The sequence below is a fragment of the Pelophylax lessonae genome (assembly GCF_965119305.1).
Source record: "Pelophylax lessonae genome assembly, chromosome: 1".
Classification (NCBI taxonomy): domain Eukaryota; kingdom Metazoa; phylum Chordata; class Amphibia; order Anura; family Ranidae; genus Pelophylax; species Pelophylax lessonae.
In genome coordinates, this window is record NC_138768.1 from 705,107,212 (window position 1) to 705,125,145 (window position 17,934).

The 17,934-nt window shown below is 41.3% G+C and overlaps 1 protein-coding gene across 7 annotated transcripts in view; it reads left to right on the forward strand.

Moving 5' to 3' along the window:
• WDR17 (WD repeat domain 17) overlaps window positions 1–17,934 on the forward strand; it is a 181,007-nt gene that overhangs the window by 72,280 nt on the left and 90,793 nt on the right. For 4 of the 7 annotated variants that reach the window (XM_082243722.1, XM_082243719.1, XM_082243721.1 and 1 more), the window contains 5 exons: window positions 1,994–2,245; window positions 10,663–10,785; window positions 12,595–12,782; window positions 16,003–16,171; window positions 16,258–16,349. In XM_082243722.1, the coding sequence (XP_082099848.1) occupies window positions 1,994–2,245; window positions 10,663–10,785; window positions 12,595–12,782; window positions 16,003–16,171; window positions 16,258–16,349 (824 nt within the window). The remainder of the gene's footprint in view (window positions 1–1,993; window positions 2,246–10,662; window positions 10,786–12,594; window positions 12,783–16,002; window positions 16,172–16,257; window positions 16,350–17,934) is intronic. The other 3 variants (XM_082243723.1, XM_082243724.1, XM_082243720.1) reach the window with 1 other exon arrangement.

A 17,934-nucleotide genomic window follows, 5' to 3' on the forward strand; every position in this document is an offset into this window, starting at 1 on the left:
TTTTTTTTAAATGCAGTGAATTGTATTTTTTCAAAAACAATTGCGTTTTAAAGACCGCTGTGCAAAAAACCGCGTGACAAAAAATATTGCAACGTCTGTCATTTTATTCTCCAAAGTTTTTGCCTAAAAAAATATATATATATAATGTTTGGGGATTCTAAGTCATTTTCCAGCAACAAATACTGATTTTAACTTATAAAACAACAAGTGTCAGAAATAGGCCTGGTTCTTAAGTGGTTAAAGTGGTATTAAACCCCAAAGAAAAAAAAAATATTATATTGCAGCTTACCATTTCTTGGTTGTGATGTCTTCATTCGTTTTTTTTTTTTATTTTTTTTATTTTTTTTTTAGGTTTTCTTTACTTTATTTTCACCCAGTGATCCAGCCAGTAAGTCTGTGGTTTTTCAAAAGAACAAGCTAGTCTGCAGTTGTAGCAGTTACAGGGAGGAGACAAACCATTTCATGCTGACAGGGTTACTTACAATGATCAGCTTTTATTTATTTATGTAAAAGCTTTATATTTTACTTACAATGATCAGCTTTTATTTATTTATGTAAAAGCTTTATATTTTATTTATCCCAAAAGTAAGAAAACAAACTGTTGCTGTAACTGCTTGTGTAACAGCAGTGTCAGCGGAAGTTTGGTTTCAATTTGTTAGTGTATTTACATTTTCTAGTACATCTAATACTTCCCTTCCCCCCAGACTGAAAATGCTGCTGTCCAAAGGTACCCCCTGTGCTCCTTCATCCAGAGTAGGAGTACTCTAATACAGGAGGTGTGTTACTGACCAGATCACCAGGTGTAAACAGAGGGGAAAAAAGCCTAATAAAAGAAAACTTATAGAGCCACCACCTCTAATGATTGGTAATCTGCAATATATTACATTTTTGGTTTTGGGTTAACCACTTCTGGACCGGAAGGATTTGCCCCCTTAATGACCAGGCCATTTTTTGCGATTAGGCACTGCATTAATTTAACGCACAATTGCGCGGGCGTGCAATGATGTACCTAAATAAAACTGATGTCCTTTTTTTCCCCACAAATAGAGCTTTCTTTTGGTGGTATTTGATCACCTGGGCGATTTTTATTTTTTGCGCTATAAACAAAAATATAGCGACAATTCTGAAAAAAAAAAACAATATTTTTCACATTCTGCTATATAACATTCCCCCAAAAAAATGTAAAAATCAAAATTTTTAAACATTTTAGACCAATTTGTTTTCTGCTACATATTTTTGGTAAAAAAAAATCGCAATAAGTGTATTTTGATTGTTTTGCGCAAAAGTTATCGCGTTTTCTAACTACGGGAAAGATTTAGGTCATTTTTATTGTTTTTTTTTTCACTAGTAATGGCGGCGATCTGCGATTTTTAGCGGGACTGCGACATTGCGCCGGACAGATTGGACCCCTAACTTACATTTTTGACACTTTTGGGGGGACCAATGACATTACTACAGTAGTCAGTGCTAAACATATGCACTGTTACTGTAATAATGACACTGGCAGGGAAGGGGTTAACCCAGGGGCGATCAAAGGGTTAAATGTGTACCTAGGGGAGTGATTCTAACTGTATTGGGGTTTTTCTTGTGAAGACCTGTGATTCTTTATAGAAGGATCACAGGAGCTCTGTGATCATTCCAGAGAGAAGAACGGTCAGCTGTGTTTACAGCAGCTGACCGTTCTCTCTCAGCGGGGAACGATCGCGGGTGGCAGGCGGCAATCGGAGCCACCTGCCCCATGCATCGGTGTCCCCGCTGCCGGGTGGGGGCGGGAGCGCACCGCCAGTGGCGCACGCTCGCCCCCTAGCTGCAGGTACGCGACCGACGTATACCTACGGCGGTTCGCGCAGGAGGGCCAGTCTGCCGCAGTATTTCTGCCGCGGGCAGTGCGAAAGCGGTTAATTTAAGATTAAGGGCCTATAGAAAAAGAAATGCTTATAATAAATATAGATTGACAGTGCCACAAGAAACATGCATATTTGTATTTGTTTAGGTTGTAAGAGTCAGAAGCATGTCCTGAGACCGGAATCACTGGAGGGAACGGATGAGGAGGATCCAGTGACGGCACTAGAATGGGATCCACTGTCCACTGATTACCTTCTTGTTGCTAATTTACACAATGGGATTCGACTAGTAGACTCAGAGTCCTTATCATGTATCACTACATTCAGTTTTCCAAGTGCAGCAGCATCTGTCCAGTGCTTGGCCTGGGTCCCCACAGCTCCGGGCATGTTCATAACAGGAGGTAAGCTTATACTATACATACTGTCTTTTTTTAATGAAATTACATACTTTATAACAATTTTTACTTTTTATATAGCCTAGCCTTTTTTTATGCCATAAGGCAGTGATGGCGAACCTTGGCACCCCAGATGTTTTGGAACTACATTTCACATGATGCTTATGCACTCTGCAGTGTAGTTGAGCATCATGGGAAATGTAGTTCCAAAACATCTGGGGTGCCAAGGTTCACCATCACTGCATAAGGTATCTTGTACACAGACACAGCAGGGTTGATTTACTAAAAGTTCAAAATCTGGTGCAGCTCTGCATAGAAACCAATCAGCTTCCAGGTTTTTTTTTGTCAAAGCTTAATTGAACAAGCTGAAGTTACAACTTTAGTAAATCAACCCCTTAGTATAGATTAGTATTAAAAAATTGCTGCATTTTGAGGGTGTCATTTGCAGTTTGTGACTCCTCCCAAGAGTGAACATTATGTTTTGTAATAATATATTATGGCACACAAAAAAAAATAGATGATTGTATGAGACTCACCTCTCCCCCTGCCTATGCCTCCAAGCTCCACTTGCTTGCAGAGATACCCTTTGTGAAGAATTTTCAGCATTAAGGATGGGCCAAACACCCCTCTGTTTGGTTGCAGCAGAATTCCCAAACAGGGGAATGTTCTAACCCAAATGGCGAACCCCAATGAAGTTTTTTGAAGGATTATATGCAAGTAATTGCCCATAAAAGGGGTATGGGGGGCTGGGTAGGTAAATATAGTGCCTGGGGGGGTCCCCTTAATGTGCCTGTAAAGTGGCCAATCTGCAGCTTGCATAAAACACGCTACAGCAAAAATGACATTCCTAAAGAAAAAAAAAAACAAGTCAAATCTCATTAAAAATGACCCGCGGTTACGATTGCTGCCACCCGGCTATTGAAAAAAATAAAGGAAAAAATGTCGCACCCCCCCCCCCCCCCCCGCCAGTCCTTACAAGACCCAAAGGATTTGGAGGGAAACCCAATGCCAACATAAAAAAAAACACGTGAGGCCCCCCCCCCAAAATCCATACCAGACTCTATCAGGGCATGCAGCCTGGCAGGTCAGGAATAGGGGGGAAGTTAGCGAGCGCCCCCCCCTCCCCCTTACTCCTGAAACATACCAGACCACATGCCCTCAATATGGGGGGATGGGTGTTTTGGGGCAGGGGGACCTCTTCACATGTTGATGAGGACAAGGGCCTCTTCCCGACAAACCTGGGCTGTGGTTGCCCAGGGTTGTCATTTTTTCCATTTTTTTTTTTGTTTTTGGGGTCTGGGGGGCGCCATTTTTTATTTTTTTAAAGGATTTGTCAAAAATGATCTCTTGTTTTTATTACTTTTTGACACTTTTTTGGTGAATGGGTAGGAGTACTGTTCAAGGGGGCTTCCAGATTCCGATAAGTCCCCCACCCACAGACCCTGACAACCACAGCCCAGAGTTGTTGGAAATAGTCCCTTGTCCCCCCCCTGCTCCAAATCACCCAGGAGAGAGCGCCCCCCCCCCCCCTTTCCCGACCTGCCAGGCTGCATGCCTGGATAAGGGTCTGGTATAGACTTTGGGGGGAACCCCACGCCGTCTTTTTTTTACATTTTGCCATTTGGTTCCCCTCCAAATCCTTACCAGAACAGGACTGGGGGGGGGGGGGGAACGCCGTTTTTTTCTTTATTTTTTTACCGGCACTTTTTTTTATTGTATAACTGTCAGCGGGGAAACCCATTCACAGCTGATGACTCATCTGTTGTTAAGGACACCGCAGCTGGCTTTGCCCAACCAGGACGCAGAATCACTGCACGGTGTTGCTCAGTGCAGTGCAGGGTTAAGGCGAACACCCTGCAAATTCGGGTGTTTGGCGAACGGCCAAACAGGCAAATGTTCGGCTCGAACTCATGCTCGGGTCGAATCATTCAGCCATCCCTTTTCAGCATCTAGCAAACTTCCACTGTGTCAAGCGCCTAGTTCCTTGCTGTACTCTGTGGTTCCTTCTAACAGCCCTTAAAGTGGATGTAAACTCTCACATATACACAGAGAGGTGAACAGCCTCAGATGATACACCGAGATGAACCAATTCTCCCTACACAAGTATTACATGCATATCAGCTGCCTTCAGCTTTTTATATTCTTTAGAAAGTGCACATTGTGTTAGAAATGTTCTCTTCCTGTTCAGCACTGGGAGTGTTATGTTGGTATACACTGTGTGACAGCTGATTGGAGGAAAGGCACACACCCCCACTCCACATAAGCAGAGGAAGGAAGGAATATGCTGTGAATAGACCAGCTCTCTGCTATTCTATTTATAGCACCCACTCCAACACAAAATTCAGCCTGGTTTTATCTCAGTTGATGGAGAACTTGTCAGAAATTATGCTGATAACAGAAGAATGGAGCAGGAGAAAGCTATGGAGCTTAGGGCTGTGGAGAGAGAAAGAAAACACTGCCTAGGTCAAATTTCATGAATCAGGTTTACATCTACTTTAAGTCACTTCTGTGTCCTGACATAGGGGTCAGTGGTTGAAATCACAAAGAGCAGGAGACACTTGAATTCAACACTGAAGATTTTGTTTAGCAAGCTTTGCTTCTGAGTATGTCAGTGTGATGGCACGAGCAGCAGAACTGATAAACCTTCCAGTTTTTTTTTTTTTTTTTTTTTGCAGGAATGGCTTAGGCTGGCCATACACTATACAATTTTCTTATTCAATTTCCTTTAGATTTACCTTAAACTATGTAGTGCAAGGGCCTGTCTGATTACATACAAATTGAAAGTGTTTAGGTTTGACCCTATATCACATGGTTTTGGTAAATCTAAAGCAAAGTTGAACAAGAAAATTGTATAGTGTATGGCCAGCCTTAGTTTTACTTGTTTTTAAATCATGACAAGGTTGCTATAAACTACCACAGACTGATAAACCTCTCTGAAAAGCAATTCTTTGTATTTTGATTGTTAGTTGAAATTAAAATGTCAGCCATTTTGACAGTCACTGCTCTCTCTGCTGAAGACTGAGAACTGAGCAATCAGCAGTCATTTAATCGTTCAGTTCTCCATTTTAGAGCTGGCAGGGGACAGCTGTAGCATCGGACTGATGCCGCAGCCATATAGGCGAGTATGTATTTTTTTTTTTTTTTTTTATAACCTGCACTCCTCCCTTAAAGAGTAACTCCACTTTTGTTGAGAAAAAACATTCCCCTCTGGGTGATCTATGTACTTTGCAGGGACATTAACAAACTTTGTTGCAGATTTCTAATTTTTCTGTAATTCTGAAGTAATAGCTGTTTGTCTGTGTCCATGTGCAAAGTGAATCTGTATAGTGGTTTTAAAATGATCAATCAGCTGCTGCACCCGCAGGGCTCTAATGAGGAAACTTGCAGGGTCTGCATCTCTTTAGAGGTGATTTCCCTTTGAGCGGATCTCACTAAAAATAAAATTTTAGTTGCAGGGGATGCTCGATATCTTATTTATATCTTAGTGCAGACTTCAGAAATCAGTAGGCCAAGCACAAAAGCAGGAAATACATTTCTGTAGGGCGTTCTGTACACATTCTGCACACAGAACTCCTCCAGGCTGTCATATGGCATTGCCATTGATCATTTTTAATAACATTTAATAGAGTATGACTTGTGTTGCAATTGTATACGCTATATTCATTTTTTTTTTTTTCCTTCACTATATTTTTTCCGCACAAAAGTGGAGTTACCCTTTTAAATTAAGAATGTTTTTGTTGCATGAATAATTTATATTTATGTGTTTTTGTTACATCTCTTTGCTAGTTTGGGGTTTATCGTTCATCAAAGCTTGAGAGTATATTGGCCAAGGATTTGTTCACTATTTGTCTTACCATCTAGTTCTTGCTTACTGTTCGGGAGACGTGAATCTGTCTGCCACATGCTGTCTCTGGCCAGTCATCTGAGAGATAGAATTCCCTTCGCCATTCTGGGAGCTCCACTAATGAGATCTGCTATTTCCAGCAGAACACTTTGATTTAGTGTCTGAAGATTTGCTGTATGGCGGATTTTTGTCACAGTGGGACAAAATGGGAAACACTACCTGCCTTAAAACATCCAGAAAAGGCCAAAGAGGCTCCTCTATTTTCCAAAGCTGTACTTGAAAGATCCTGGAAGATCATCATTTTAGAGCCAATAATACTTAATGACCGCATGAGTCGTTTTCCTTGGCACAAAAAAGCAAGTTAAAGACAGTAGCAACATTTTTTATTTTAAATATTTTTTTTTTTTCTCAAATAGATCTCAAACATACAATAATAGTCACATATCCACAAACATTGCAGTGACACAGAAAGAATATAAAGTGAATTGCATAGATGGATGTACAATTGGTAAAGAGTGTCAATGAGATATGCAATAAGCCAAAACAGAGATTGCAACGACAACAGTGGGAGTGGACACGGCGACCCATCTTATTTTAAATATTTTTTGTGTTTTTCTTCTTCAGTTTTGTGCATTTATGTGCATTGACATCAATTAACTTTATCAGCATGCAAATGGAAAACAAAGGGCGCCAGGTCAAAGAAGGAAGTGGTAAAAACACTTTTTTTAATAACACACTTACATGGCATTAGGCACGAGTGGATGTGGTGACAGGCAGATCATCCTCCTAATAACAGTGTCCACAAGATGGTATGGGCTGAAGGGTGACATAGGACCTGGATGAGCAGCACAGTCGCTGCTGTGTGCAAGGAGCCGGTTGCAGCAGCAGGAGATGAGATGGACGATGCTGTATAATTTATGCCTTGCCTACCACAGTAGCTTAACCACTTGCCGACCGCCTGCCCACCGGCTTTTTACTGCAGACGGCTCGGCTGAGTCCAGTCACGTAGTACTACGTGACTGGAGTGCATGTGGTTTCGGCAGTGCGCGCCACCAAGGCCCGATCCCGCTGTGTTTAGACACAGCGGGAGGTGGGCCAAGGGAGGAGAGGCGGCGATCACCACCTTCCTCCCTCAATCGTCCTGGAAATGGAGAGAAGGCCCGCCTGCTTATGTAAACAAAGCAGGCGGATCTTCTCTCAGACAGGCAGGGACAGATCAGCAGTTTTAGCTAAGCTGAAAGTGAAACTGCGATCTGTCTGTGCCTGTCACAGAACCCCCCCCCCCCCCCCCACACACACACACACACACACACACAGTGAGTAAGCACAGAGGCATACATTTAACCCCTTTGATCACCCCCAGTATTAACCCCTTCCCTGCCAGTGCCATTTATACAGTAACAGTGAACATTATTTAGCACTGATTACTGTATTCGTGTCACTGGTCCCCAAAAAGTGTCAAAAATGTCAGTTAGGGGTCCGATCTGTCTGCCGCAATGTCGCAGTCCCGCTAAAAATCGCAGATCGCCGCCATTACTAATAAAAAAATAAAAAGTCCAAAAATCTATCCCGTAGTTTGTAAAGTCTATAACTTTTGCGCAAACCAATTAAAATATGCTTTTTTACCAAAAATATGTAGCAGAATACAAGTTGGCCTAAACTGATAAAAAAAAATATATATATTTTTTAATTGGGAATGTTTTATAGCAGAAAGTAAAAAATATGGTGTTTTTTTCAAAATTGTCGCTATTTTTTTGTTTATAGCGCAAAATCTAAAAACCGCAGAGGTGATCAAATACCACCAAAAGAAAGCTCTATTTGTGGGAAAAAAAGGACATTAATTTTATTTGGGTACAGCGTCGCATGACCGCGCAATTATCCGTTAAAATAACACAGTGCTGAATCGCAAAAAATGGCCTGGTCATTAAGGGGGCAAATCCTTCTGGGGCTGAAGTGGTTAATGGCATCAGCAGCGGGACGCTAGTGACCGGAAATGGCATCACTCTGTGGCGCCGGATCCTCCATGGATACCGGCAGGGGACAAAGGCAGCAGCAGTATTGGAGAGGGCGGGGCCATTTGCATATGTGTTTTGGAGGATTCCCACGCCTCTCACAGGAGCTGTCAGTCGTCTTCCCCTCCTTCGTGGACATACGCAACAGTGCCTGGGCCATCCATTCCATTGGAACTCTTCTTCCTCTCCTTTTGGACGTTTATCAGCTCAGGCCTGTTGACATGTATGTTAATGTTTTTATTTTTTCTTTAACATTTTCTTTTTATACATCTCTCATTGGCGTTTGTCTTTTCTTTTTCTCCATCATTGTTTGTATGCACTAGAGAGCGCTGATCCACCGACTCCAGCCGGTGTGGTTTGTTTGTTGGTTCTACAACTTTATCAGCATATGATGACTTACATAACTTAGCCCTCGTTCACACTGAATGCTGCATTTTGAAATCGCGTGAGTTCATCTGAACTCACACGATTCCAAAACTGCATTTCAGTCCGAATTGGGGGGGCGACTTGAAAGACATCTGTGCGGGTTCATGAAAGTAGTGCAGGAACTACCTTTGGAAATTGGTGCAGGGGCACAAAGTTGGCGTTGCACCGATTGGGATGCTCTGATTGCCGGCAAATCGCATGTCAAACCAATGTGAATGGGGGGGGGGCTTAAGATTTGTTTCCATAATGCACGCCAACACTTTGCAGGTGATATACAGAAGTTGTTACTATGCAAATAGAGTCACTGGTGTCACTTAACGTCAACCTGTATTAGTACACTGCACAATTCAGTATTAATGCAGTTACAGGTTCCTATTGTTAATGAGGCCCTAAGGAAGAACTCCAGGAAAAAAATACACATTTCTCTTTTGTTCATCGACGGATACAGCGCTCCATACATCATAACTACTGGGTTATATTGCCTCCTCTAGGAGTAGGACTAGGCAGAATAAAAAAACACTTGGACACGCAATGGGCCATCCTCAGCTGGTATATAACCCCTCTCTTCTCTAGGTAATCTGTCTAGTCAGGAGTAAAGACCTAGGCTCCCTGCTGGCATCTCTGGTTCTAGCAATCTTTTCTCCTTCCATGCAAGGCCGGAAGGCACCACTTGGTCGTCGGTGCATACGTTCACAAAAAGTAGATACTTTGGCATCTGCAGATGCTTCTTTTGGCTGCAAAGTTTTGCAGGCTGCTGTTTAAGAAGGGTTGCTCACTCTTGAGGGGTGCATTTCTTTAACTTTTTATTTTCCAGATGGGGCTTCTGTGACCAGGTTAAGGTTCATGTGTCCTGGTTAGGGCTCTTGTGTTTAGCCTTGGGTTATTTTCCCCACCCCTCATTTTCCTCTTGGCACAGCTTTTGGATGTCCCAGTAGTTATGATTTATTGAGCGTTGTGTCCGTCGTTGAACGAAAGAGAAAATGGGATTTTTGTACTTACTTTGATTTATGGAGCACTGTGTCCGTCAGTGAACTTTCTTGGGAGAGTGCATGTGATCAGCACAGGGCCAATCAGTACTGTCCAGACAGAGGACCAGGGGAGAATGAAAGCTCCTCCTACAAGTTTTACTAGGGACTGAAAGAAATCACAAGGCTGCTCTAACTGCTGATGAGAAAAGGTAATTAGCAGTTTATATTTACTTAAAGCGGAGTTCCACCCTGGAATTTTTTTTTTTTTTAAAAAATACCCCCGGGACAGTCAGGGCTAGTGCATTCCACAATGGCTAGCCTCTGATCTGTCCCGGGTTGCACTTACTTTTTAGGACAAATACTTACCTTGAAAACGTCTTGTCCAGCGCTGCCATCTCAGATGTGGGCAGCTTGAAGCCAGCGAGATCCTCTTCAGCGTCCTCTTCCGCCTTCTTTGGTCCCACGATGCCCTGCGCCGGCCCCGACGTCACTTCCGGGTCGCGCGCGTCATCCCTCCACAGCTTCTGGGCATGCCCAGAAGCTGTATAGAAGGGGATGATGCGCGCGCCCTGGAACTGACGTCAGGGCCGGTGCAGGCGCAATGATTCCTGGGAGCTATGACGTTCAGCTCCCAGGAATCATTGCAGAGCCAGGAAGTGACGACGGGCTGAGACACAGCGGTGGCGCCATTGGCTCCCGTAGCTGTCAATCAAAGTCTGTTAGCCAGCCAGGAGAGAGAGGGGGTGGCGCTGAATGGTAGCTCTGTGTCTAAATGGAGTGGAGCTGCTTGCTGTGGGAGCACTCGACGAGAGGGAGGGGCTAGGACCAGCAACAAGGAACCCAAGAAGAGGAGGATATGGTCTGCCCTGTGGAAAACCAACTGCACAGAGCAGGTAAGTATAACATGTTTGGTATTTATTTATTTTTTTAAACTAGCCTTTACAATCACTTTAAGTGTTTTTAAAGAGACAAACCATGGGGAAATGTACATGTATTGCAAAGATATCTTTATTATGTTTTAGTTTTTGCCCAGACCTACAGTTTAAGAATGCCTACATTGGAACATTGAATATGTATAATGTCAAGGAGGAACGTATTTATAAGAATTAGTGACATACTGTGTATGTTATGCTGTAATAGGTTATCTGTTTCACACTTTTCTGTTATATTTAGATTCCCAGGTTGGTGTATTACGGGTATGGAATGTTTCAAAAACAACACCTATAGATAATTTCAAATTAAAGAAGACTGGTTTCCATGCATTACACGTCCTCAACTCTCCTCCCAAGAAAAAAAGTGAGTATCTCCTATAAAGAGAAAAAGCAGAAGAGACATTTATGAAAATGATTGTACAAGTTACTATAAAGAAAAGGAGCTACTGTCCTTAGCAGTCTGCTTTCATTTTTACAAATTTGCTGTTTAGAGAAAGTCTGATGATTACAGACAATACCCACCTTCTAAAAATACCAATAGATGTGGCACTAAAATAAAGTGTCCATATAACAAATATATATATAATAGTTGATATTGCTTCAAACAAATGAGTTCACAATAACAGTAGATGGAAAAGAGGAGCCCGACACCAGCTCTAATGTGAAGACGATAACACTCAGCACCGCTTTGATCCAGCCACGCAGGTTACCAGAAGCAGTGGAACCTCAAATTATAGAGCGGTCACAAAAAGCCCAATGATATCAGATCCAGATCTCCTGATCACTTCAATAACATTGTTAGCTTAACAATCAGTTGTCCAGGGCTTAATCAATCCCTCAGTGGTCAGCAAGAATCAACAGGCATGTATAGGACACATCTTCAAAATGTAAATGAAAAGACTTCCATAGTGTAATACGTTCAATAAACTTGTATTTGGATTTATTAAGTAGTAAACTAACATGTGAGTAGAAAAACACAGCGCTAGCTTCAAACCAAAAAAATGGTCACAGCGTCCAGGGTACTAACATCATTAGTCCCACCTCTGATGATGTCAATTGTAATGAAACGCGTACGGTACGACTTATTACCCTTACATCACTGTGCTGAAGTGCAGGGTGGGGAACAGAGGCATCTGACATTCTAGGAAGGGTTGAAAAGCTGAGTATGCAGTAATACATTTCCTATTGCAGTGAACTGACATTTTGATTTCTTTAGAGAGCTAAAGAACAAAGTTTTCATTAGCATTCTATTGTTTACAACTCTGCAAAGAAGTACACATATTTGTACTGATAATGCTCTAGGTCATGCATTGAATTCAGAAGAGTTCTGTGCATTTCCTCCATCTGTCTTGTGTTAAAACATAGATAATACAGTATAAAAATAACTGTCATTTTGTAACAGTCCATAAGGTTTTGGGAATGTCGTATAAAGGTCCTTCCACCAGAAATTTAACTTTGACAGTAAAATCATACTAAATGTCTGTTTTCATTATTTTTATAATGTTTTGATGCAGGCATAATAAAATGCATAATTGTTATTTAGTTTGTTTTTTATACTGATACATATATAAAAATTATTTTTTAATAATATGTATTTGAAGTTAATGGTGCGTTTTTTGAGGATTATTTACTAAAACTGGAGAGTGCGAAATCTGGTGCAGCTCTGCATAGAAGCCAATCAGCTTCCAGGATTTTTTTGTCAAAGCCTAATTGAACAAGCTGAAGTTAGAAACTGATTAGCTACCATTTACAGCTGCACCAGATTTTGCACTCTTCAGTTTTAATATTATTATAAGCTTAATAAATATACAAATTCAAAACTGTATACACATTGGGGAGGCTTTACTAAGACTGGAGCAAACAGAATCTGGAGCAACTGTGGATAGTAACCTCAGTCAGCTTCTAAATTCAGCTTGGTAAATGACGCTTTGAAAATGAAAGCTAGAAGAGGATTGGTTGGCATGCACAGCTGCTCCAGATTCTGACTTCTCCAGTCTTAGTAAATCCCTATGATACATCTTACAGAAATTAAGATAGTACCAAAGGAGGATTACCGTTTAATTAATTAGCTTTTGTGCTATTTTAATGTACTCATCACAGTTATACAGTCTCGAAACAGCTTTATACTTTGCAGAGTGATAAATGCCTTGTTTGTTTTATTCCCTCTAATGAGCATTTTTAGCACAATCCCCTACGAAGAACCACCATACATCATCCACTAGTGAGGCTGTCCCCCCTCCCACGCTGACACAGAACCACGCCTTCTCACTGCCTCCCGGTCATGCCGTCTGCTGCTTCATGGATGGAGGAGTTGGCCTTTATGACATGGGTGCTAAGAAGTGGGATTTCTTGCGGGACTTGGTATAACGTTTTTTTTTAATAACCATTGCCAAAATGATTTTTAAGTAGCACATCAGATTCAGTTTTGTTCTTTTTGAATGTTTATTGAAATTTTTCAAAGGAGCCACATTGGGATCCCACATAAGAGAAGGGTGAGGCACATACAGAGGTATAGTGCATACAAGATAAATAAACTTTCTCTGAGATGTCACTATCATAATCCTCAACTAATATAGTATAAAACACAATCGGATTATCCAAAATACAAGCCCAAGTAGGAGTATCAGCACTGTTGTGACCAGTCGTACATTCTTTGAAGATATTACTGTAAATGGGTGCAACGCATATGGCAGATTCTGTTTTTTAGTGAGAAGCTTTCAGGATTCATATGAATATATCCTAGAACCTAATCACATTTGGTTTTGAAATGTAAGCCTTAAGGCTTCAATTAGACATGTAGTTGGGGAGAGGGGGGCAGCAAAAATGCACAGTTAAGCTGCCTTTTTGCCGCCCACATCTACCCCCCTTAGCTGCAATGCAATAAGCAGCAGCAGATGGGGGTTTTACATGCTGCGGACACGATGCTTCTCTTTGCACCCAAGCCAAACTTAACCCGACATGTAGCAGCACACAAGCAAATGGGGAAGTGCCACAAATGCCCCACAACCAATTGCAATGCATGGTTGGCAAAAATGTAATTTAAAACAGGCAGTGAGAAGACGTCACATTGCTTCCTCATAGCCTGTCAGTAGCCTTTGAAGCATGATCCAAAAGTGGATCAGGCTTCAGAGTAAAGGGAGATTTAGATGCATTTCTAAGTCTATCCTTAAGAAAAACAATTAACATTACTTTGGGTATACAAACACACTACAGTGCAACTCACATATAAAGGCGTGTGCGTATGTGATTGTGTGAATGGTGTGCGCAAACTATATTTGTAACCTTTTGTTGTTGAAGGAAAATTTAGCCTGTCAATTCTGTTGCTTAAGTCTAAAATAAAAGGCTCCCTGCAAAGAAGAACTTAGTTACTCATCTCTCTTACTGCCTGTGCCACTAATCGCTGCAGTAGTAAGAATAAATCACCTGCTAAGTGTTCATAAACTGATACTTTCTGGAAATGTCAATTTACTGGCCTTCAGCTCCAAGTGGTGTGATGGCTAGATGAACCACAGAAAGCCCTTTATTTTAGATTTTAGTTTAAGCAAGTTACTAGAAAATTGTCATTCTTTTTACTACAGGTGGGCCCTGACAGGTTAAGTCAGCACCTGGCTTCTTGGGTGTCTTGAATAATCAAATAAAAAAGGCCTACAGTACATGCTAGAATTCCCAACTTTCTGTCCATTTGGGTGTTATTGGTGTTCCCATTGTTGTGTGTTCCAGCTTCTTCTGTTGTAGTCTCCATATTGGGAACCCACCCATCATAATGGGCCATAGATGTACAGATTTCTCTTACGTCCTCTGCCAGTTGCCGCCCGTTCAGTTAGCCTTCACTAGTGGGTAATGGCGCCCTCTGCAGGAGCAAGCTAGGCAGTTTTAAATGTCAATAAGATTTTTGCAATATTTCTGGGCATGCGGCACATGCGCGGAGACACGTCGGCGCCGGGCGGCGCCATTTTTAAAAAGACAGTGATTCGAGTATAAGCCGAGGGGGGCATTTTCAGCATGAAAAAACATGCTGAAAATCTCGGCTTATACTCGAGTATATACGGTAAGCTTGATATATACAGAGTTAAAACTGTATGCACTTTGGCGGAAATTTACTAAAACTCAAGGAAGTTACACTAATTTTCAACAGGTATTTTCAGTACTTGCTTAAAATGTTCTTAACCTGAAAGGCAAAAACAAATACAACCACTGCATCTGATAAGCTGTTATATTAACCCCTTCTAACGAAGGTAAAACAAATCCTAACACCTGAACATTTTGCAACTTTGACATGTGTTAGTAAATTTGTACATATCATTGCAACAACTTAGTGCATCCTGGTCGATTATACCTTGTTTTTTTTTCAGCACAAATTGGGCTTTTATTTGGTGGTAAATGGTAATAGAGATCTCCTGATTTTCTTTTTTTTTAATCACAGAATATTTGGCCCAAAATAGTAAAGAAATATAATTTTTTTTAAATTTAGCTGGGGGTTTCTTGCTATTACCATAACCTACCACCAAAAAACAACCCAAAATCAATTCTCCTGCTGCTGATAGGTCTATGTGTATGTTTATTGATGTTTCCATAACATCCTACAAAAAACTCACTGACACTAATTGACACTGATATTAATTTAAAAAATGCTTATTTTTTAAAATTCTACCTAAAATATAACGAGCCTGACTTTTGACTCTGAACTTTTCCTTTGACCCTGCCCTTCACCCTAACTCTAAGGGCTCTTTCACACTGTCTGCATTCCGCCGATCCCTGCTGAGCCGGCGGATGACAGCTCCGTTTCCGCACTGTGTGCGGAGAGGGAGGTGTCAGAGCCCCGCTGCTCTCTATGGGGAATCGGATAAGAGTGGACCACCTGTCCGCTCTCATCCGATCCCATCCGATCCGATCCCCAGGACGGATGGAAAATAGGGTTTCCATCCGTCCGGATTTCACAGACAGGATCGGATGCGGATGGCAGGGGGTGTCAGCGGACATGTGGACTGACAGGTGGATCTGATCGGAACGCCTGTGTGAAAGAGCCCTAACCCAGACCTAGCTCAAACCCTAATCTATACATTTTTTCTTTCCTTTTTATTTTTTTTTTTTTACGCACACAATTCTTTGTTTAAATTGTTCTCCTCTAGCAAGAAGAAAAAAATATAATGTATCTTTTTCATCATTCAAGAGGAGAAAAAAAAACACAGGGCTTGCCTGTACAGTGTCTGATCACTGTGATAGCCAATCAGAGGCATCAGGTGATGAGGAAGCAGGCCTCCCAGTTGACTTGGGGCTCTGGGTGAGAGCCTGGTTTCTGTGCTGTGAGCACTGTGCAGCATGCTTCCAGCACAAACACAGGTATACATATACTGTGTGCTGCCCTAAGGAAGAAGACCCCCCTTCAATGAGGCCTTATATATTTGTACAGTTGGCAGGAAGGGGTTCAATTGTGTTTGAAAATGCTTTAACTCTTAGTGAAATAATTTTTTTTTAAAGATTGAACTTATTTTAGAAAATAAAAAAAATGTATATTTTAGTTATCTTAAATGTGAGGATCATTTAGATTGGTTTAAATTGACATTTCATCCTAACTGTGTAGGGCCACATTGAAACCATCTTTGATTGCAAATTCAAACCCGACGATCCAAATTTATTGGCTACAGCATCATTTGATGGTACAATAAAAGTCTGGGACATCAACACACTGACAGCCGTGTATACATCACCAGGAAATGAAGGTGTTATCTACTCTCTGTCCTGGGCTCCAGGTAATTTGTTTGTCATACTGAGATTCTAAAGTGTCAATTCTATTAACACACAGTCTTTATTTAGCAATCGTTTACTTCTTGTCTAGGAGATTTAAATTGTATAGCAGGTGCAACATCACGAAATGGAGGTTTCATCTGGGACGTTAAGAAAGGGAAAATGATAACAAGATTCAACGAGGTAGGAGCATTTAAATCAAAACGTCTTCCGTTTCCCTGCTAATCATGAATTTGGTATTTCTAGTATCGTCTTCTAATAGCCAAAGTGTCAGTATGTTGGAAATTGTAAACATAGAGCAAACTCAAAAATAACTGCAGCGGGTAAGAATTGAAATGATGCCTTGTCTACATGTACTGTATAAACCATGTAATAGTGCTAAAACATAGTGCCAGTAAGCAGCTTCTACATCTGCTACAGTTAGAAGAATGAAAATAAATATGACAGCGATCACAAGACAATTTCATTCACTGCAATGCACAGGAAGAGCAGACAACAGGGTAGAACAAGTTCAATAAATTTTAAGAGAGCCAACTTTACCAAACTGCACTCCATACTTCATGATTCTAAATGGGAAGATATTCAAGAAACCAAAATCATGGAGTAAAAGTGCTTTAAGAACATTTTAGGTATTGACAAAGCCAGTGTATTCCAAAGGGCAACAAATATAAAAGAACTGAGGCTAAACCTGGGTGGCTAAATTCAAGTGTAAAAAGTGTCCTTTAAAAAAAAAGGCTGAGAGGGCACCGTCAACATTCCAGCACTACAAAGAAAGCAATAGGAAATGTAAGAGCGTGATCAGGACAGCAAAAAAAGACCATGAGATGCACATAGCAGAGAAAAGTAAAAAGAATCCCAAAAAAATTGTTTTAAATATAGTACAGGTAATAGTAAAAAAGCTAAGTCAAAGCATATTGGCTCCATAAAGGATGGTCAAGGTAAGTACAAGTGACAAGGAGAAGGCAACTGTGTTAAATACATTATTTTCCTTGTTTTTTACTATCAAAAAGGAGCAAGCAAGGCCAGCAGAATATTAGCTTGCAATAAAAAGGGTATTTATTTAAGAGATAAAACTATAATTCTTCCACTTTACAAAACACAGGTTTGGCCACATCGTACAGTCCTCAGGAATGATGTACTAGAACTGGAAAGAGAAGGGCAAAAAAGCTAATAATAGGGCTGAAGGATCTCAGTTATGAGGAACGACTATGTCCTTCTTTACAGAATGCTGGCAGGGTACAGGCTTACTGAGGTTGTGGCTGTTCCCTAATGAAAACTAACTTTAAGACTTTAACGTGGAAGTTCACAAGTGAAGTACAGCCGATTTGCTCCCTCCCTTAGCCTGTAACAGTTTTTTTTTTTTTTGGATGGGGGGGGGGCGGCGAGTGGCGACTTATTTTATTTGTACTCGCTCCAACAGTCTTTGTCTATGTGAGAATGATGCCGCTCGCCTTTTTCTCCTGCAGCCTTATGGGACATGTTCCAAATGGCTACAGGACCATTCACAGAGTGCTGGGAGAGCTCAAGCATGCTCATTGGGGAGCTGGCTGTGGTTCCTCTGGAAGTCACAGCCAGCTCCCATATTCGAGATGGCGGGCCAGGGACCTGCAGCAATAAGTAGATTTGGCTACAGGAATACAGTGCTGGACTCCAGGCACAGGTAAATACCTCATTTTTAAAATATTTGTTGCTGCTGACTTAAAAAAAAAAAGAAACTGACATTCCCTTTTTCAAATATGTTTTGTTCTATACATGTGGAATGGATAGA